Source organism: Carica papaya, chromosome 5, assembly GCF_054855325.1.
Source record: "Carica papaya isolate Zhongbai chromosome 5, ASM5485532v1, whole genome shotgun sequence".
Classification (NCBI taxonomy): Eukaryota; Viridiplantae; Streptophyta; class Magnoliopsida; order Brassicales; family Caricaceae; genus Carica; species Carica papaya.
The window spans coordinates 40,136,517-40,159,066 of record NC_142313.1 but is presented as its reverse complement, the minus strand read 5'-3'; the positions used below and the strand labels follow the sequence as shown (position 1 = coordinate 40,159,066).

General features: G+C 37.6%; 2 protein-coding genes across 6 annotated transcripts; one reads left to right on the top strand and one right to left on the bottom strand.

The window, feature by feature from the left end:
* The first annotated feature begins 2,606 nt into the window (after window positions 1-2,606).
* On the top strand, window positions 2,607-15,376 carry PLMT (phospholipid N-methyltransferase). Of its 5 annotated transcripts, XM_088220921.1 has the most exons (4): window positions 2,607-2,937; window positions 7,713-8,965; window positions 13,538-13,633; window positions 14,935-15,150. In XM_088220921.1, exons 1-4 carry the CDS (start codon window positions 2,693-2,695, stop codon window positions 15,003-15,005), a joined length of 1,665 nt encoding a protein of 554 aa, XP_088077047.1. In that variant the 5' UTR covers window positions 2,607-2,692; the 3' UTR covers window positions 15,006-15,150. The 5 variants fall into 5 exon arrangements, 4 of the variants coding, with proteins under 4 accessions (XP_088077047.1, XP_088077048.1, XP_088077049.1 ...); XM_088220922.1 differs by lacking the exon at window positions 13,538-13,633; XM_088220923.1 differs by lacking the exons at window positions 13,538-13,633; window positions 14,935-15,150 and adding an exon at window positions 14,009-14,344.
* A 2,812-nt stretch (window positions 15,377-18,188) lies between these two features.
* PNSB1 (NDH-dependent cyclic electron flow 1) lies at window positions 18,189-21,776 on the bottom strand. Its single transcript, XM_022050933.2, has 7 exons — window positions 21,281-21,776; window positions 20,736-20,886; window positions 20,431-20,621; window positions 19,469-19,726; window positions 18,957-19,062; window positions 18,734-18,819; window positions 18,189-18,525 (listed from the first exon to the last, which is right to left on the bottom strand). Exons 1-7 carry the CDS (start codon window positions 21,712-21,714, stop codon window positions 18,360-18,362), a joined length of 1,392 nt encoding a protein of 463 aa, XP_021906625.2. The 5' UTR covers window positions 21,715-21,776; the 3' UTR covers window positions 18,189-18,359.
* Between the last annotated feature and the right edge of the window lie 774 nt (window positions 21,777-22,550).

Below are 22,550 nucleotides of genomic sequence, written 5' to 3'. Positions count from 1 at the left end.
TAAATAAAACTCTTTAAAACAATGGCGGATCTCAGGCAGAGGAAATAAAATTTTATTTAATCGATGTGATTGCCCAATCCTCTAACGGCTCCGAAAATTTAAATGAAGATGTATGTATTAAAAATTTTAAATGCGGAAGCGAAATAAAAGTTTTGATTAACATCTCTTACACAATAACCATAAACGTATTCAACGTATGAAATAATAAGCTAATTAAAAGAAATACTCGAAATAAAAACTATAAATAGAACTATAAAATCTTTAGGCGTCTAACTCGTCATCTTCCTGATCTGAAATTGTTAAGTAAGGAATGAACTATATTAACTTAGTAAGGATATCACACTATCTCACTGCCACATAAGTAAAGGTTGGTAAAAAACAAAAATGACAAATGGACATAATTTATAACAAACTCATTTATTAATGATGAAAACCTTTACTGTCTACCTACCTTGATGAGACTCGTGAAAATAACGTATGAAAACAATAATATTAAAGTCATCATAAAATCATATACACTTTGTAACATAACACATGTTATACTTTTGCACTCTAATAATCAGACAACAGATTTCCTCTTTTACCAGCCTACTAGTATCCATGGGGATCCATAGGGGGTCCCCGCTACACGTGAACCATTAACATTAATAATCTGATTCCAGGGCCGTCCCCATACCCCGTTCGGTATGGGCGCCAAAACCATGAACCTCAATACTCCGTCCGGTATGAGGGTAAAACGGGTTCTCCTCATACCCCGTCCGGTATGGGCGCCAAAACCATAAACCTCAATACCCCGTCTGGTATGGGCACCAAAACACATAAGGTCTCCATACCCCGTTCGATATGAGAGACCACGTTCCCGGTAGGGTTCCCTACGGATCTGGTCCGTCCACCATCTCCAAGGATATCTAGTCAGTCTGTCCACATTATCTACTTATCAATTCACATAACCTTTTTCCCATTTTCTTTAGTCTCAATTTTCCAATCATACATAAACACGTAAACTAATAATGAACACCAAATAAAACAACACAACATCGGGTTCACCATAATTCAAAGCATAATAAAAGAAACCATGATTCATGCATACAAAACCATAAAATAAATACATCAAATACCATACTGCATTTAAAACTGAAAAATAGATCAAACAACAACTGACCGAAAAATACATCAGATTCGGGCTCCATTAGTAACCTTAATTAATTATACACATGTATTAATTCATGAAATGCCGTTTTATTATTTATTGAGCCTTAATACCGTGATAGGAAATATGGTGAGAAATTCTTACTTCTTTCGGGGTCTGAAATTGGCTCTACAATGCGCCTACGGGCTGTCCCTAAATTCCCTAAATTTTTCCTGGGAAACTGAAACACACTACCGGTACTTGCACGTGTCCCAACAAATCCCAAATCAGACCCAGGGCCCCTTTTCGGCCAATATCAAAATTCCAGCATGGCGACTCCGTCGTGCTCCGGCGACGACACCATTGCCTGTGGCGGTGATCTGCCTCGGGTTAGCCGTTTTTGACCGAATTCGGCCAAATTTGCATTGGTTCCTGCGATAAAACAACCCTAGGGCCCTCGGTGGGCCAACAAATCACGAAAAATCGAGACTTACCGGTGGCGGAGCTCTCGGGTGCAGTGGCTTCTCCGGCGCGAGTCACGATTTGATGTTTTTCTTCGGTCAACCTGTAGAGAAAAAGACGGTAATCACAGTGGTGTAAAAATTGCATCAAACGGGAACCGGAAAGGGCTTCATTGGAGGCAAAAATCGAGGGAAGCCGCGGCAGCGCCGCTGGACTTCGGCGGTGTTTTCTGGCCGATTGGCCGGTGGTTTGGCTCTGATTTGGCCATAGGCAGATTCAGCATCGAAAAACGAGCCAAATGGAGAAAATTTACCTCGTTTGACAGTCGGAAAACCCTCCGGTGCGGCGGCGGGTGGCGGCGGCCGGCTCCTCCGGTGACTGGTTCTTCTTCTCCGGCGAGGGTACTAGCGGCTAGGGTTTGGGGTCAGGTGTGAGTGAGGTTATTTATAACCTTCCTATTTTAATCTCAGCCGTCCATCACGATTTAATCTGAACTGTCCGATCGCTATTAAAATGAGCATAAATCTGAACCGTCCATCGCGATGCGATCTGAGCCGTCCGCACGTGTGAGATCTGGACCGTCCGTGCGTGTGAGATCTGGGCCGTACGCACGCGTGAGATCTGGATCGTTCGATCGTGTGCATGCAGATCGCCCACGTGACTCCGTCCTGCGTGGCCTCTCACGTCAGCTTCCTTGTCACGCGGCGTGTTCTGGTTGGCCGGGGCTGCTGACTGGGCTGCTGACGTGGCCAAACTTTCTTAAATTGCGTTTTGACCCTCCGATTTCCGATTTTCTTTCCTCCAGAATCCAAATTTTCACTAATTTTTCTTAAAATCAATTTCAATTAAATTTTAAAAATAATTTTACCATATTTTATTATTATTATTATTTTTATTTTTATTTAATTAAATTAAATTAGATTAAAAATTTATAAATTAAATATTAAAAAATAAATTAAAATTATAATATAAATTAAAATAAATTAAAAATAATAAATTTAGTTGTTACAAATCTCCACTCTGTATTTTCCCGAGAAAATTAGAAGGAAAAGATAAAGGAGTAGCAGAGGAAGAATTAGACTTTTACATAAGAAAAACAAAATGGGGTTGCTGGCAGGAATGGGGGTTTTAGCGCCATTTCCTTTCTACTGGTGGCTGTGGACGCAGCCGCAGACATGGGTGAACCTGTGCGGGAAGGGGCGGGATCCTTCCAAGGTGATGGCGTACGTGTCCCACGCGCTGAAGCTGGTTCAGTTTGTTTCTCTCTTCTCTGTCTCTTCTCCTTCATGGCCTCCACCGCTGTTCTTCTGGCCCCTCATCGTCTTCGGCCAGTTCCTCAACTTCAGGTCTGCCTCACTATCGTCCCGCATATATATTTGTTTATGCCTCTGTTCGTAGTTATATGTATCTATATGTCAAATAACGGTATAAATTTCTGTAAATCGTATATGAATATCCTTGCTTAAATGTTTGCGATTGCGCTAATGACTTGTATATTCTAATTAACCCTATGCATTCTAACAATTACGGGAGATTTGATAAATCGTATGAATAATAAGTTGTAGCAAGTGTTCAAATCTTCCCGATTGATAAGGTAGGAGTTATTAACAAACCATTTATTGGCTGGATGGTGTATGGATTAACCCATGAGCTGCAACTAGGGCAGAGGCTTGGATGAAACAGGGATGTTTCTATAACTTCTGGTGAAATTTAATTTTTTGAAATGTGCTGATTTTTAATGAATACTATGGGGATATACCTTGTACTGATATTTAAGGAATAGAAATGGGCTTGGCTGACATTTAACGAACAGGAAGTGAACAACACTCAGATTTGAATTTTAGGCGCTTGGTTATGATACTAACTACAATAGTTTTCAATGTTGCAATCATTACCCATGAGCTTATCTAGTAAGGAATGTGTAACATCCCGAGATCTATGCACTTAACCGTGGTGTTAAAACTCTATTATTTTGGGTCTCATGACTAATTTAATTCTTATATGTATTTAGATTTATCAATATTTTTGCTTTACGCTAATTTTTAATATTTTGAATTATCATTGTTTTATTTATTTTGTTTAAAAGTATTTTCAGGAAAAGTAAAGGAAAGAAATCGAAAGAAAATTCGGAAAATGGAAAACGGGGAAAAATTCCCCCAGGCCCGCGGAAAAGCAGCCCGTGCACATGCGAGGGCACTGTGCTTGTGCCTGCGCGAGGTCACATCGTGCAGGTTGCATGTGTCAGCTGCCTGTGCGTGGCATTGTGCGCACATGCCAGCACGCCACTGTGCGCGGTACTGTGTGTGGTACTGTGCGCGCTGCTGTGCACGCCAGCACCTGGCCGCGTGCTGTGTGCGCTGCTGTCCTACGCACAGACACGCCCATGCCATCCGGACCCTGCCACGCGGTCACGTCGCGGTCAGCCCCCTACCGCGCGGCTTATCGCCTCGATTGACATGCAACCAGCCACCCACCCTCACCACATGTCCTCTGTGGATGATTGCCATGTGGCGAGCATCTAAAGCTCCTTCTAAATCTATTTAAAGAGTTCTTTCCTCCCCATTTCTCCTCCATTTTCACTTCTCTTTTCTTCCATTTTCTTGAAAATTTAGAGAGAGAAAGAAAGTAAGAAAGAAGAAAAGGAGTAAGAGTTCCCAAAACTTCGTTCAAAGATCACTAAAACCTTTTCTTCCCCTTCCAAAGGACAAATCAAACTACGGTTTCAGTAAATGATTCTTTTGGTATTTTCTCTTACATTTCTAAGTTTTTCTATAAAGGTTAAATTAGAAAGTTGAATGATTTTTATGCATGAATTTCTATTATGAATGATTATTGATTTATTTGAATATAAGAATGTGGAATGTTAAGCATGATGGATATAAAACATGATGATTCGAAATGCAAGCGGGTTTGGCCATTTGCCTTATCTTTAATAATGGTGAAGAGGGTCATTCTAAAGGGTCTTGGCTCAAGAGAATGATCTGATGGTTAAGTACGGGTAAAATGGACCTTGGGCCGGATATGTTATTGGACCCCCACTGGGTTCTGAATGTGTGATCGTTATGAATAAAAAAGAATAAGAAAGGAAAAATAATAACAAATCCGTTTAATTGTTATCGCTGAGGGGTTTCTTTCTCTCTCTACTCTATCTCTGAAAATGTTGGTGAATCGTTCCATGTGAATGAGATTGGCGTTCCTTCTTACAAGAGTGGATTTGTGATGTGATATGTAGGGCCACAGTGGCGAAGTATGGTCGTACTCATTCAATTATAACCAATATGGAAATGGAACTGATTGGTCATTCACAGTGGTAGTTGGGATTTCTCTCTACCCTCTGTAGATATATGTTGGAACAGTTTCGTGCGGAGGTTGGTGAAAGACGTAAATAAGACACAAACACGACTATGATAGTTGTAGATACTTTATGGTGATTTTGTATGACGGTTCTTCTATTTTATCATGATCCTATTGTGCTCTAAGTTGGTTCAACTAGTTATAATTTCAATACTTGATTTGACCATCCTTCATCTCTGCCTTTACTGTTCAGTATATTGATAATGTTCAAATAGTTTTCTTAAAAAAAGTAAAGGTATTTTCTAAACATTTAAAATAAACTCATCCTGCAACAAATTTCTGAGATAAGTTATTTATTGTGAAATGACGTTTTAGATTAAAAGTTAATCACTTTTGTAAACATTAACTGTGTAGTTTAAATATTGTTTCCTTTACCAAGTTATATGAAACTTACCTCAATCTATACCCCCCTTCAGAGATGATGGAAGTGATGATACGCTCACTGAGCTGCCCTTGAAGCTTGCTTGGACCCCTTCTTAGATCCTTATGATGATTACAAGTTCTATAGTTTGTCCACATTCTGAAGAACCTTTTTGTAAAGATAATTTTGTATATTTATATTTTAGTAGCTAATTTCTTGGTCTCAGGTGTAAACATTGAACCTTTGTTTTGTTGTAAGGGATTCTATTTTCCGCTGCATAAATATTTTATTACTTAACACTTGTATCTGTTTTTGTTATCAGGCTCTCTCTTATCCCACCAGGTATCTGGAATGTTATAGAATGACCTAAGAACCTTTAGATTAATCAGCCATAGCTAATTAGTTATATGGTATTAAGTACAGAAGTGTAGTGTGTTTATCATTTTCTTTATTTAACTCGAATTTATTTATTCAGTCCGGCGGACTTTCATGTGAGTAGAATATAAATAATAGATTAAGCTTAATCTATTATTTATATGTTAATAGAATCTAGTGATTAGTTTGGGTTCCTGTAGTTTCTGTGGAGAAAACATTGTGGGGTAATTGCTCTTGGAGTTGGACAGTTAGGTATTGGTTTCTTTTTCAAATATAATAAGCTTGTGATTGCAGATTGAGATTTGGAAGCATTTGTTGCTTGCAAATATTTCCTTAGAACTTTCGAAGAATTATGGGAATCTACATCTGTGATTAATCTGATCATTTGGTTTCCTGATATATCAACATAGTGAATGGAATCTTTTAAGTTTCATCTACAAAACTTGGAAACCTTGGGTAATGGATGTGAGTGATAACAAGGTGCTTAAGCTGTTAAGCTGAAATTGGGTGGAAAATTTGCAAAGAGCTAAGTTTAGCTTTTGTACTCCATACAATGAGGTTGGTTCTCTGATAGTGATCTCAGGGTCTGAGCTTGTGGAATTCAATCATTTTCATTGGGATAATCGACTTTAACGATTTAATTTGACAACTTGGGCTCCTTGGAGATGTATTCCGGAACTTAAATCTTAGATTGCAGTTTACTCTTCTGGTTCTATGAAGTAGTGGAGGTAGTCTTAATGAATGGGAAAGTTAGCGGAGTTTTGGGATTAGTTTACAAAATGCATGTCTTTTCATTTTTTGTTAGAGATGGTGAATTAATAGTCTTTGAAGAGATTTGTGTACCAGGGTTGTTTCTTTGAGTAGCGCCTTTGTTGAATGTAAGATCAGTTATTTGTTTGGATCTGCATTAATAGTCTTTGAAGAGATTTGTGTACCAGGGTTGTTTCTTTGAGTAGTGCCTTTCTTGAATGTAAGATCAGTTATTTATTTGGATCTGCAGTAGAGGATGGTGTGTTAATATGAGTCCCAGGTTATATAAGTCTAGAATACTTATAGATGGGTTAAGTGTTGGATTGATGACTCATAATTAGAGAGGACACTTTGCGAAAGATCCAGGTGAAATAGGGGATGGGTTTAAATGACTATCTCGACCTTTACCTGTTCTATCAGACTCTTATAATTTATTGGAATCCAAATTTTTAATGCTTGAACTAAATTCTATTCAAAATGTCCTTTGAGAGAATAAAATGTTTTCCTTCTTTCAACTTAATTATAAGCAAGGAGAGCAAACTTTGTGATGCTAAATGATCCTTATGAATTATTTTTGTGGACTGTGGTAATCCGTACCGCATGATGTTTGGATTGATAGTATTCTTATACATTTCAGGAACTGTGTAGCACCCAAATTTATTATTTTTATTTTTTAATTTATATTAGAATTTTCGTTTAATTTTTTAATATTTAATTTATAAGGTTTTAATTTAATTTAATTTAATAAGAATAAAAATAATAATAATGATAAAATAAGGTAAAATTATTTTTGGGATTTAATTGAAATTGATTTTGGGAAAAAAAGGGTGAAAAATTGGATTTTAGGGGTGTTTCTACTAACCTTTACTTCTGTGGTAGTGAGATAGTGTGATATTTTTACTGAGTTAGTGTAACTCATTCCTTACTTAACCATTTCAGATCAGGAAGATGTGGTTCTCGAGTCCATTCCGCAGGAAGACGGCGAGTTAGACGCTTAAAGATTTTATAGTTCTATTTATAGTTTTTATTTCGAATATTTCTTTTAATTAACTTATTCTTTCATACGTTGAATACGTTTATGGTTATTGTGTAAGGAATATTAATTAGAATTTTTATTTCACTTCCGCATTTAAGATTTTTAATACATACATCTTTATTTAAATTTCCGGGGCCGTTAGAATTGGTATCAGAGTCGCGTTCCTCGACTCATCCCTTACGCAATAATGCTTAGAGACATACCCACCGATAAATCGTTACTCAACTCTTCCGTGTAAAATACAGGTGCAAAGAGATGAGGAGAGGAAGACCCCCACTAAACCGAGCAGTCCAGGATGATTCGCTTCGGGAAGATGTTGACAAAATATTTGAGATGCTGGAAAGGATCATAGCCGCCATGCAAGGTCGGGATGAGAGAAGGGAGTTACCCGAACCTCCCCCACTACTACGGGTTGAGCCACCGCTACAGCAAGCGGATCCCGAGCCACCCCGGCACGAGCCTGCTCCACCACAGTATCACCCGGCACCACCGCCGCAGTATGAACCGGTGTCCCAGCCACCGTACTGCCCGGCACCGCCACAGTACAATCCGGTGCCCCCACCATTTCAGCAGGTGCCACCACAGGGGGTCTATCCCCAGCCGGGCCCAGTCCCTCTTCCACGGGACTCAGCTCCTTCCTTGATCGACCCAGTCTACATAGAGAGGTACAAGAGGCTGAACCCTTCCACTTTTGCAGGGGGATCCTCTTTCGAAAATGCCCAGTACTGTTTGGCGGAGACTGAGAGAGCCTTCAATACCTTGGGAGTGGTTCCTGAGCAGAAAGCTGTCCTTGCTTCCTACATGCTGGTAGGGGAAGCAGGTCGTTGGTGGGAGCTCAAGCAGGCCACCCTGCCTCCACCAGCCACTTGGGAGCAGTTCTTAGCGGCCTTCCATGCGGAGTATCTCCTTAAGCACATCCGACACCTGAAGGAGATGGAGTTTGTTCAGCTGGTCCAGAGAAACATAACGGTATCGAAATATGTTAATAAGTTCTTAGAGCTGGGTCGATACTCCCCGGAGACATGGATGAATGAAGGCAGGAAGGCCAGGAAATTCCAATGGGGCCTCCGCCCAGAAATCAAGCAACACTTATTGGTACTGGAGTTCAAGACATACTCAGTCGTTCTAGCAAAAGCACAAATCGTGGAGAGGAGTTTCAACACCCGTCCTCAATCAGCAGGGAGTCACCGACCCTCAGCTCCATCCCGTAGACCAGCACCTACTGCGCTGGTCCAACCAAATAAGAGGCCCAGACCAGTGATCCAGGCCCCTCCTCAGGCTCCAGGGGCAGCACGTGGAAAGATCTGCCAGCATTGTGGCATGGATCACGGGGACCGACCATGCGACCGCCTCAACAACACCTGTTGCTTATGTGGTAGTGCCCAACACTATGCGAGAGAGTGCTCGAGGAACCAGAACCAAGGAAGACCTCCTTTTCAGGGCAGGATTTATAACCTTACCCAGCAAGATGCCGACGCCGACCCGGACGTGGTACAGGGTATGTACACTATCTGTGACCATATTGCTCATGTTTTATTTGACACTGGTGCATCGCATTCATTTGTTTCACATGTTTTTGCTTCAAAACTTAATGTATCACCTGATAAACTTGATTCATTATTGTTTGTATCTACTGCTGGGGTGAAACACTATTAGGGGAAGTTATCTACAGGGCTTGTGCCGTGGAGATAGCAAATAGAAAACTGAGTATAGACCTGATAGGGCTAGACACGGGGGATTTTGATGTAATCTTAGGAATGGATTGGTTAGCGGCGCATCACGCTACTATAGATTGCTTTAACAAGAAGGTTGTATTTAATCTTCCAATGATGAGCCATTTACAAATTAATAAAATCATTTAGTACTTATTCCTTGATTGTAAGTTTTCTTAATTTTTTAGTATCTTAATCTTGCTATTTTCTCTAACTAAGCAAGCCCAAGAAGGAAATTTGTATCCAAGAGATTCCGGTAGTTCGAGACTTTCCAGATGTGTTTCTGGACGAACTACCTGGACTGCTAGTGGACAGGGAAGTCGAGTTCCCTATAGACTTATAGCCAGGCACCTAGCCCATTTCGATTGCTCCTTACCGCATGAGTCGCATTGAGATGGAAGAGCTGAGGAAACAGATCACTGAATTGCAAGACAGTGGTTTTATTAGACACAGTCTGTCCCCTTGGGGTGCCGGAGTCACTTTTGCAAGGAAGGGAGATGGAACGTTGAGACTGTGTATTGATTACAGAGAATTGAACAAGGCTACGATCAAGAACAAATATCCCTTTCCCAGAATTGATGACCTCTTCGATCAGCTGCAGGGTGCACAAGTCTTCTCTAAAATAGACCTGCGATCAGGTTACCATCAAGTGAAGATAAGAACATAAGACATCCCCAAGACGGCATTTCGAACTAGGTACGGACACTATGAGTTCCTGGTCATACCATTTGTACTAACCAACTCACCGTCAATCTTTATGGATCTGATGAACAGAGTCTTCAAAGAGTTTTTGGATCAATTTGTTATCGTGTTCATCGATGACATCTTAGTCTACTGAAAAAGCAGAGAAGAACATATTCACCATCTTGCCCAAGTTTTGCAGGTCCTCAAAAACAAGAAGTTATATGCAAAGTTAAGTAATTGTGGATTCTGGCTTGAGCAGACCGCCTTTCTAGGACACATCATATCGAAGGAAGGAGTATCAGTGAATCCCGAAAAGGTTGAAGCGGTACTTGGCTGGGAGAAGTTGACATCAATTAAGGAAATCCGGAGTTTCTTGGGGATGGCAAGTTATTACCGCAGGTTTGTTGAAGGATTCTCCAACCTAACAGCTTCTCTAACCCGACTCACAAAGAAGAATGTCAAATTTGAGTGGAATGAGAACTGTGAAAGAAGTTTTTTAGAATTAAAGAAGCGGCTGACTACTGCATCTGTATTTGTTTTACCGAGTGGATCGGGGGGATATACAGTTTATAGTGATGCCTCCTATCTAGGCCTGGGTTGTGTCATGATGTAGCATGGTAAGGTCATAACATATGGGTCCAGGCAGTTAAAGAATCATGAGAAAAATTATCCCACCCATGACTTGGAGCTTGCCGCAATCATACACGCCTTAAAAACCTGACGCCACTACTTATACGGAGAGACCTTTCAGATCTATACCGATCATAAGAGTTTGAAACACATATTCACTCAGAAGGATCTCAACATGCATAAGAGAAGGTGGATGGAACTCCTTAAAGATTATGATTGTGATATCTTATACCATCCGGGTAAGGGCAACGTGGTAGCAAATGCTTTCAGCAGGAAAAGTGCAGGTATCTTAGCCTATTTGATGGTTTTAGAATGCAGGCAAATTAGGGCCACACAACAGGTTCAACTCCAGAACTTGAGGAGAGTCACATGTTTGGGCCGCCTAACAGTCCAGCCCGAGTTAATCCAGAGAATAAGGGAAGCCCAGTCAGTCGACCTTGCTCTGGTAGCCCGCAAGAAGGATGCAGAACAGGGAGTGAGCTCAAAATTTCAAATCTCTGCCGATGGATTACTCCGTTTCCAAGACAGGATGTGTATCCCAGATGACAGTGAGTTAAAGAGAGACATCATGACAGAGTCCCATAGCTCGAAGTTTGCCATGCATCCAGGAAGCACCAAAATGTACCAAGGCATGCGACCCCGGTTTTGGTGGAATGGGATGAAGAGAGACATAGCCGACTTTGTATCCAAGTGCTTGGTATGTCAGCAGGTCAAGGCAGAGCATCAGCGCCCAGGTGGGTTACTTCAGCCGTTACCGATTTCGGAGTGGAAGTGGGAACACATCACCATGGACTTCGTAACGGGATTACCTAAGGCATGTTTAGGACATGACACCATCTGGGTAATCGTTGACCGGCTTACCAAATCTTCCAACTTCTTGGCCAACAGAATGACCGACCCCTTGGACAAGTTGGCAAGAATATATATCTGGGAAATAGTCAGATTGCACGGAGTTCCAGTGACAATGGTATCCGACAGGAACCCCAGGTTCACTTCTCAGTTTTGGAGTAGCTTTCAGCAAGCCATGGGAATAAAGCTGTCTCTCAGTACTGCCTTCCATCCTCAGACTGATGAACAATCAAAGACAATTCGTACACTTGAGGATATGCTCCGAGCATGTGTCCTTGACTCCGGGGGCCATTGGGACGATCATCTACCCCTGATAGAGTTTGCTTACAACAACAGCTACCAAGCAAGCATCGGCATGGCTCCATATGAGGCGTTATATGGGCGCCCGTGCATATCACCTATTTGTTGGGAAGAAGTGGGCGATAAAAGATTGTTCGGCCCAAAGTTGGTAGAGGAGACCACGTCTAAAATAGTTAAAATCAGAAAGAACATTCAGACGGCTCAAAGCAGGCAAAAGAGTTATGCGGACACCCGAATGAGAGATCTAGCGTTTGAGAAAGGCGACCGGGTGTTCCTTAAGGTCACTCATTTCAAAGGAATTAGTAGGTTCGGCAGGAGGGGAAAATTGAACCCCCGATTAATCGGACCTTTTGAAATCTTAGACAGGATTGGTACTGCTGCCTACAGACTAGCATTGCCTCCAGAGCTCTCCAAGGTCTAGAATGTGTTCCACGTATCCATGCTACGTAAGTACAATCCGGACCCCTCTCATGTTTTGGCTCATGAACCGCTTCCACTACAAGAGAACTTATCTTATGAAGAAGTACCAGTCGGTATCACGGACCGAAAATGCAGGATACTCCGCAACCGGAAAATATCATTTGTAAAGGACGTGTGGCAGAACCACACGCCAAGGGAGGCCACCTGGGAGCTAGAATCAGATTTTAGAGCCCAGTATCCCTATTTGTTCGACCAAGAGTAAGAGACAAATTTAGGGGACCAAATTTCTTTAAGGGGGGAGAGTTGTAACACCCAAATTTATTATTTTTATTTTTTAATTTATATTAGAATTTTTGTTTAATTTTTCAATAGTTAATTTATAAGGTTTTAATTTAATTTAATAAAAATAAAAATAATAATAATGATAAAATAGGATAAAATTATTTTTGGGATTTAATTGAAATTGATTTTGAAAAAAAGGAGTGAAAATTTGGATTCTGGGGGTGTTTTTGAAAAGAAAATCGGAAATCAGGAGTCAAAACGCAATTTAGGAAAGTTGTGTCATGTCAGTAGCCACGTCAGCAGCTAAGTCAGCAGCCCTGACCAACCAGAACACGTCGCGTGGCAAGGAAGCTGATGCGGGAGACCACGCGGGACGAAGCCACGTGAGTGATCCGCGTGCACGCTATCGAACGGTCTAGATCTCACGCGTGTGGACGGTCCAGATCGCATCGCGATGGACGATCCAGATTTATTCTCATTTTAATCACGATCGGACAGCCCCGATTAAATCGTGATGGACGACTGAGTTTAAAAGGGGAAGATTATAAATAACCTCACCCACACCCGACCCCAAACCCTAGCCGCCAGTACCCTCGCCGGAGAAGAAAAATCAGTCGCCGAAGGAGCCGGCCGCCGCCACCCGCCACTGCACCGGAGGGCCTTCCGACCGCCAAACGAGGTAAATTTTCTCTCCTTGGCTCGTTTTTCGATGCTGAATCCGCCAATGACTAAATCGGAGCCAAACCACCGGCCAGTCGGCCGGAAAACACCGCCGAAGTCCAACAGCACCACTGCAGTTTCCCTCGATTTTTGCCTCCGATGAGGTCCTTTCCGGTTTCCGTTCGATGCAATTTTTACACCATTGTGATCACAGTTCTTTTCTCTACAAGTTGACCGGAGTAAAACATCAAATCGTGACTCGCGCTGGAGAAGCCGTCGCACCCGAGAGCTCCGCCGCCGGTAAGTCTCGGTTTTTCATGATTTTTTGGCCCACCGAGGGCCCTAGAGTTGTTTTATCGCAGGAACCAATGCAAGTTTGGCCGAATTTGGCCGAAAACGGCCAACTCGAGGTGGATCGCCGCCACGGGCAGCGGTGCCGTCGCCGGAGCACGGCGGAGCCCCTGTGTCGGAATTCCGATATTGGCCGAAAAAGGGCCTTGGGTCTAATTTGGGGTTTTTTGGGACATGTGCAGGTACTGATAGTGCGTTTCAGTTTTCCGGAGAAAATTCAGGGAATTTAGGGACAGCCCGCAGGCGCATTGTAGAGCCGATTTCAGACCCCGAAACAAGTAAGGATCTCTCACCCTATTTGCTATCACGACATTAAAGTCTAATAAATGATAAAACGGTATTTTATGATTTAATAGATATGTATAATTGATTAAGGTTGCCAATGGAGCCCGAATCTGATATATTGTCGGTCAGTTGTTGTTTGATCTATTTTATAGTTTTAAATGCAGTATGGTATCTGATGTGTTTATTTTATGGTTTCGTATGCATGAATCATTATTTCATTTATTATGATTTGAATTATGGTGAATCTGATGTTGTGTTGTTTGTTTGGTGTTCATTACTGGTTTACATGTTTATGTTTGATTTGATAATTGAGGCCAAGGAAAATGGGAAAAATGTTATGTAAATTGATAAATGAATAATGTGGACAGCCTGACTAGATGTCCTGGGAGATGGTGGACGGACCGGATCCGTAGGGAATCCTACCGGGAATGTGGTCTCTCATATCGGACGGGGTATGGAGACTTTATGTGTTTTGGTGCCCATACCGGACGGGGTATGAGGACGGCCTTGGAATCAGGTTATTGATGTTAATGGTTCACATGTAGCGGGGACCCCCTATGGATCCTTATGGATACTAGTAGCTTGGTAAAAGAGAAAATTTGTTGTATGATTATTGAAGTGCAAAAGTATAACATGTGTTATGTTACAAAGTGTATATGATTTTATGATGATTATAATGTTATTGTTTTCATATGTTATTTTCACGAATATCACCAAGGTAAGTGGATAGTAAAGGTTTTTATTATTAATAAATGAGTTTGTTATAAATTATGCTCCATTGGTTGTCTTTGTTTTCTACCAACCTTTACTTCTGTGACAGTGAGATAGTGTGATGTCTTTACTGGGTTAGTGTAATTCATTCTTTACTTAACCATTTCAGATCAGGAATACGTGGTTCCCGAGCCCGTTCCGCAGGAAAACGGCGAGTTAGACGCCTAAAAATTTTATAGTTCTATTTATAGTTTTTATTTCGAGTATTTTTTTTAATTAGTTTATCATTTCATACGTTGAATACGTTTATGGTTATTGTATAAGGGATGTTAATCAGAATTTTTATTTCGGTTCCGCATTTAAGATTTTTAATACATACATCTTTATTTAAATTTACGGGGCCGTTACAAACTGCCTTGTTCTTCGACATTCCAAATACATTCTCAATTATCTGGGTTCTAGTTAATGATACACTTGACAGTCCCAACCTTTTAGATCTTTTAGTAGAAACTTCAATACTTTGTTGATTCTATCTTCCATATCTTCCTATACTCAGTAATATTGAAACTGTCAACTTTTACAGGGTATACCAATTGCTTGGAGAATCCGGCACTTATTATGGTGTTCGATTCGGAAAGAAGTTTCCTTGGGTGACAGAATTTCCCTTTGGATATATCAAAGATCCTCAGTACGTAGGAAGTATCATGAGTCTTTTTGCATGTCTATCTTGGGTACCCTTTCAATACATTTTTCTGTGGACTCTGGGCTATGGGTTTATGATAAAGGTGGAGTCAACAGAAAATCCAGGTACACGAGCAAAACCATTCACTTGATATCTGGATATTGCTTCTTACTGATCTGCAACCTTGAACAACTTACCATTCACAAATTTTGTTAAAGATGCTTCTTTCTATATATTTCTTTATATAAGATGTCATCTTTATGGTCAAAATCTCTGACCTTGTCAAGATTGCTATCCAATGTAGTTTTGCCTTTGAATAAGTTGCCTGCCTGATTATTAGTCACTTGTTTTTTTCTGCATGGTAACTGGAATCACAAGGCCTTTCTTCTGTCTTCATTTAATTAAAAGATCATATTATCAATGCCAGAGAATGATCTTGTAGTAGTCATGCTGTTATTTTCGTGGTAAGTTATTTAATTAATTTCAAATTCATTTACATGATACATTTTCTCACCCATTTGTTTCATATAAATGTTCGTTTTTTAATTTCGCGGGAAAAAGAACTTTCTTTAGCTGGAAAAAAATGATGATCTCTACAGATTTTTGCAACTGAATGTCTCGAATTCTTTAAAATTGCTCCATTTTTCATGAACTTAGAATAAATACTAGACTTAGGACAGGTCTTTGAATAACTTCAGAATAATTAGATTATTTGATGTAAACCACAATAAACTAATATAATTTGCAGAAACATTCACTATTTCTCAAATTTTGTAAAGCAATTTAATTTTTAGGTAAAGTTGTAGTTCACAGAGAAATAGTGAACCTTACAGCATATCATATATAAATATTCTAGATTTTTTAACATCAATATATATTTCTGTAAAGGGTAGATTTCAATGACAAGTGAGACAGAATTGCTGCTAGAGTTGCTAATATCACCATTTAAAAAAAAAAAAAAAAAAATTTACCCAGCTTACCATATCTGCAATATTTATCTAGAGCCTGTGATTTTTGTATAAGCTCAAACTTCAATTAGATCAGATTAGTTTGCAAAATCTATGTAAGATATGTGTCTAAATTCTATGATGTGAATAATGGGCTTTTCTTTCTATAGAGTTGATTGATTCTTTTAAATATATACATATATATATATATATATGTATGTATATATATTTTGGGATGAATGGTCCAATTACTGTCAAATTTATTTTACATTGCTTCTTTGTAATGTCTAAATTAATATTAATGTTTGTTCTTTACAAAAAAATGAACAGTTTGCATAATTCAAGATACTCAGTTATGACTTCTTTCTAAAGTTTAACCTAAAATTACAAAATCCATATAAGTTAAGGGGGCCCCCAATAAACTAGTGAGCTTTTCTGTAAATTACATTTGTTAGTTTATGATAAGTGACATTATTTTAAGAAATTGTATTTTTTAAAATAAAGAATTATATATTTTAATAATTAGTCAATATTTTTTACATTAATAATAACACAATTAACTTCTTAATAATGAATACACACAGAATGCGTCGTCCGATCTGAATTTACGTTTTATATTCAATTGTAATTCGTTTTATATTTGATTGTTGATGATATTTTCGACGTCGAAATTTTTAAATGTAAGATAAATGTTTTTTTTTTAATTTTTTGTTGCTCTTTTATTTTCTAGGGCTTTTCAAATTTAGAAAATAAGATTGAGTTTTTGACTCGAAGAAACTCGAAGAGCATATTTGAACAACAACCTTTTTGGCCTTTTCATTTTCATTTTTGCTTTCGATCTTTGGTTGTGATTTTTAATATAAATTTTTGTACTGATTTTTGAAATTATAAAAACTAGAGAGAAGAAGATTGAGAGAGAGAGAGAACAAAAAAAGAAAGAGATGGAAATTCAATAATTCTACCAAATTTGACTTGTAATAAAAATATTTTAAGAACTACAATAAAAAAAATGAATTATGATTTTTAAACTAAAATAATAATTTATTTTTTTCAAAAAAAGTATTATTACGCACAATAATACTAAGGGAGTGTTACCCGTGTCCAAAGTAATTATATATTTATCAAATGATCAACGATAATTCTTATATATTTTTTAATTTAAAATGTCATAATTTATCAAATATATGTTTAAAGTTTTTTTTTTTTTTTTACAAATATATATCGAAGCTTACAATTCATTACTTATATTACAAGTCATAACTCAATTCATTCATAACATCGTGAATACTAAAGATCAAATGTTGTTGGCAACCGAACAAAATACTCATCGGCCTTGCGCAAGTAACAACAGCGATTAACAAGACTGTTGCCTCGCACTCTTTTAACATATCAATGGTCAAAATACTCCTTTTAAAAGCTTCCCAAACAAAGAAAACCATCCTAGGGGGAGCTTTACTTTTCCAGATTTGCTTAAATGGTGCTGCCGCCTAGTAATTTATCCAAACTTCAATTCAAATAAATTTGAGATGAACTAATTACCATAAGACAATAAATTAATGCAGTTTGCAGAATATTTTACTGATTTACAGAATTCAAACTCCCATGTTAGGTGCTTATGTAAGCCAATTAGATTAACAAATAATTAATAATTACAGTGCAGGGTTTGTGACCCAATAATGGCATGTTATTTCTTTTTTGAAAAAAAAAATGTTTAGGAATGCTACTTTTGGTACAAGTCCTGTGGGGCTAGTAAAAATAATTATTGATAATTATAGTTGTTAATCATCATTAACTTACTATAATTACTTTGGTAGTTTATCATTATTTTTTTTTTTAATTTGACAATCGTTTATAATTGATAACTGACTTAAACTATTTAAATTTCGGCGTCGTAGTCTAATCTATTTTAATAATTAAATGCTTTTTAAAATTTTCATAATTTGTAAGAACTTATTACATTATCTTATTTGAATGTAAATATTAATTAATTCTTGCATTATTTTCTCCTGAATAAAAAAAAAAAATCTCAATTTAATCCTCTTTTATATGTTACAAGTTATTCATCTTAAATTCTGGAATTTGATCGCATTTTTCATTTTCACTTAAAATTCTACTATCGTATTTTCATGTTCATATTAAATCTCGTTACTAGAATAAATTATATTTCAGTTAAAGAGATAAAATTATAATTGTAAGGGGGACTATACATGGAAGGAAGGAAGCACTTTATAATCCATTTTATTTCAGATATTCAATTACAAATATACAGATTCAATATATAAGGAAACAATGAATGAAAATGGGGGGAAGTGTCTTCTTCTGCTTCTTCTTCTTCTTCTTCTTCTTCTTCTTCTTCTTCTTCTTCTTCCTCCTCTTCTTCTAGGCTATAGCTAGGGACACATTGAAAATTTGCATAGCATTTCTCACTGCCTCAACCTCAATGTCTATTAACTTCCCTGTCTTCGACCAAACAACAGTACACTTCTTCTCTTCCGCATTGGGAACGAATAGTTTCCCTTTGTCTTCAGATCCAAACAGCCCAATACTGCAACCGAGAAGCTTCTTAAGTATATATCTCTCAAGTTCTTTTTATGATAATATTACCTTGAGATAGCATTAGATATTGAATCACCAAAGAATGTACTTCAATGATATGTAAAGATGACCATACATGGGAGATGTTAGGCCCAACCTTGATATCGTAATATATATGGATATATAAATAAATAAAGCAGAGAACTGAAAATTTTTACCTGGGTCTTTCACGTGCATTAGCTAGTTGGATAGCTGATGTGTTTGTAGCTATCACCCCAGCTGAATCGTTGATTAGAGCAGCCAGCTGAAGTCATGCAATCAAAGTACTGGTGTTATAATTTGAACCCATTTCTTAACATCATTATCTGTTTAATTTTAAGAGCATGCTTCCATATGAATATATATATATATATATGTTTGTGTGTGTGTGTGTGTGTATACCTGCCCCGGCGTGGTGATGAAGATAATACTTGCATCATCTCCTACAACTTCCTCCACATTTTCTCTTTCTTTCTCATGTGGAATGACAAAAACTGGCCTCAGTCCCCTGTTTTCATAGTATATCAACTGTCAAGTTTCACATGCAAAAAATTTAGTGCTGGTTCTGATGAATATGCCCAAACTTAGTATAGAACACATTTCCACAGTTAAAATATATTTGAGCTGGCCAAACACAGCTAGTAAAACTCTATGATGAAATAAAGGAAAAGAAAACAAAATGAATCAATACAACATATCAGACTGTATCTCGGAGAATCACATTCCAGGATGATTCTCCAGGCTTTTAGAATTTTGAACTCAGATAATTCTTTTCATTGTAATAGAAAAAGATAAATTATTCAAAGAAGATAGTTTATTGTTCCAAGCAAACAGATTTTCAACCATTCCAAGAATATTCTGAAACCAAAAAAAGAGTGAGCAGAAAAGAGTGTTCAAGGGAGTATCGCATGTACCTTACATCCTTGGCTATTTCAGCCCATACTTGAATAGGTAGCAAGCTATCAGTATCTCCTCTTGACTGCATTGAAGCTTTTGAATCTGATTCGATTCCATGAATCACAATATATTTTCCTTTTTCCGCATCTGCAGTCCTATATTTTTCAGCTACAACCTCCTTCAACTTCCTAGAAATTGACACTCTAAGTGGCGGCACAGGATGCCTTGGCACACTGCGAAATGGCCGCCCTAACCAATCAAGCATTTGATGGTACCTACATCAAACAAAAACCCTATTAGGAATCTTTCCAAAATATATAAAAAACAAGCCTATTCCGATTAGCATAATACGGACCTTGAATTCAAATTCTCATAAAAAATTTGAAAAAAAATTTATATAGAAGAAAGAAAGAAAAAACAATTATCTCAAAAAAAATTCTCAGAGAAAAAAAAGAAAGAAAAAGAGTAGAACACTGACTCCTTGCACTAGTCAAAAAAGATTTATATAGAAGCCACAACGCAGTTTACTTGCTATTTTTTGTGTCAACATGAGGTGGATTCTCCTGGAATAACATGTAAGGCTAAAATCCTGGATGCATTCAAGGGAGGAGATTTATTCCCATGCAAAGTGTGGATTATCAGGAAGGAGATTTGAATATCACAAAAGTCAAAAATACATTGACTGTCCTAAAATTACATCCTTCGTTTTTAGTAAAAATTCTTACATTTCATCAATTAAATGCACTAATCATAACACAATATTTTAATTGTGATACAAAGAATGTATAATATAACCTGAACTCACAATTTCTTAGAAAGAGAAAATATTAATCATTCAGTAAAATAATGAGCGGTGTTCTAGTACAGTAAGTTGACATAAATTGTCTATAAAAATCTAATTATCAATAAAAGTAAAGATATCTTCACTTTCATAAATAGGTATGTGTGTCTGTGTATGAGATACAGGAGCATAACTCACATGTTATATCCCCCTTCTGAAAGATTCAGACTATCAGGCGTGAAAGTTTCTGATAGAAGTAATCCTGCTCCTGCTGCATTTACATTTGGATAAATATAGCTAACTCTATCTCTTGCTGTCGTCATAAACAAGAATGCTGCGTGTCCAAGCCCTGCTAGCTTGGTTGATAGCACCATGTCATAATATCTGTTCTGCAAGCACATAACAACACCCATTCTCCGTACTTACATACTAATGCTTACTAATATTATCACTGCATAATTTATGGCATGAAAGTTGAGAAGGGAATAAAAGAAGACATGAACCTTGAGCACTCCAACCATGTCAGTATACTCAGCTGGCTCAGGCCATTCATCATCAGGATCATAAGCATTAGCCCATCTCACATTCTTGTTCAATTCGTACGTCTGTTTCCCTCTTGCAGATGCCAATACATCCACTTGAACTCCTGGATACCTTTAAACACAGAGCATTACAGAATCAAAATCAAATCATCAGCTCACTAATCTACAAACCCAGATAAGTTAAGTGTTGAGAAAAATCATTCCCCAATATACACACAACCCTACAAAGTAAAGAACAAAATAAACAAAGTAAAGAGTAAAATAGAAAAAGTCACAAATTTTAATATAGTTCGACAGAGATGCCTACATATATGGGCAGAACCGAGAAAAATCTTTCCACTATGACCACAAATGAGAAAACATGACTGATAGAGTTGTAGAGGCTTTTATATATACAAAGTATTAAAAAATTTTCCATAGCATTTGCAAAATATATACTCATAATATACACACAATATTCCTCAAAATATTGTTAAGAGTCCACAGTTAGAAGGAAGCATTGTTACCTATCCTTGATCAACTGAATAGCAGGGAAAAACAATAAGTTCTCATAGACACCACCAGAAATCACGCAGCAGCACCTCCTCACGTCACCTCTGATCTTCAAAGGCAAAGACGCGATTTCCACATTAAACCCTTGTGGAAACTTCAAGTAGCCATAAGGGTTGTTGGGGTTATCAGGTGGTCTGGGATCTTCTTCTTGCTTTCCATCTGCAAACAATGAGCCATACTCCATTTCTGGGTCCTCACCATCATCAAAAGGGTCCAGCCACGGGTTCTTCTTCTTCGCCTGGACTATGACATTGGTGGGTGTCCTGGTCCACCATGGGTGATCGAGTGGGAGAAAGAGCGATGGTTTGAGTGCGTTAGATGATGGGGAAGAAGGTGGGGTTTTCAGAAATGGAGATATGGTTTTCGGTAGAAGAGAAAAGGTAGCCATGTCTTATGGGTCTCTTCTGGTCTTGCTTTTTATCTGGCCATTTCTGCAGTGGCATGCTGTTCTTGCAGTGGGCATTTCAGTGTAAAGAATGCAATGTGGATAAGTGGGTCCCAAGAATTCTTTTTTACTTTAATTTTCTGTTTTAACATTATTTATATAATTTTATCACTAAATTTGAGAAAACAAATGTCAATGCATAGTTAATATATATATATATATATATATATATATATTAGGATTGAGAGTTACAAAACAGTTTATTCATCTTTTCAAAAAAAATAATAATAATAAATAGAATTTAGAGAGTTAAAATTGACAAATAAAAATAAACTAAATAGAATAAAATTTTAAACAAGTTGTGATGGCAAATGAATGAAGTGGACGAAATTGAATGAGGTTTTAAGTTGGAACTTGGGAGTTGGTTTTGGGATTTTCTACTTGAAGTTTGGCTTATGGAATTGTATTAATTTTATTTTCTATTTGATCAAAATAAGTAGTTTATTTTTGGAGAAACTAGTAAATTAATAATCAAAACTAACGTTTGTTATAATTTAATCTCCGATATTTTTTTCGTTATAATTTGGTTCTTAATATTTTATATTTATTTTAAACGCTCAATATCTTTTAATTTGAATAGAAAAAGATTAAAATGATTATATTATATTTAAATTTTTTTAAAAAATAATTTTTATTAATTAATTAAATTAATAATTTGTATAAATAAATTGAACGTTTAATTCAAATATAAAATGTTATTAACCAAATTATAACGAAAAAATATTAAGAATTAAATTGTAAAAATATTAAATTTCATGAACTAATTTTATAATTTGCCT

Coding starts and splice junctions, on each gene's coding strand:
- PLMT (XM_088220921.1), top strand. CDS start 2,693: ATGGGGTTGCTGGCAGGAATGGGGGTTTTAGCGCCATTTCCTTTCTAC. Junction 8,966..13,537: donor CGACCCGGACGTGGTACAGG/GTATGTACACTA, acceptor GGACATGTGCAG/GTACTGATAGTGCGTTTCAG. Junction 13,634..14,934: donor GATTTCAGACCCCGAAACAA/GTAAGGATCTCT, acceptor CAACTTTTACAG/GGTATACCAATTGCTTGGAG.
- PNSB1 (XM_022050933.2), bottom strand. CDS start 21,714: ATGGCTACCTTTTCTCTTCTACCGAAAACCATATCTCCATTTCTGAAA. Junction 20,887..21,280: donor ATTCAGTTGATCAAGGATAG/GTAACAATGCTT, acceptor CTGTGTTTAAAG/GTATCCAGGAGTTCAAGTGG. Junction 19,727..20,430: donor TCAGAAGGGGGATATAACAT/GTGAGTTATGCT, acceptor TGTTTGATGTAG/GTACCATCAAATGCTTGATT.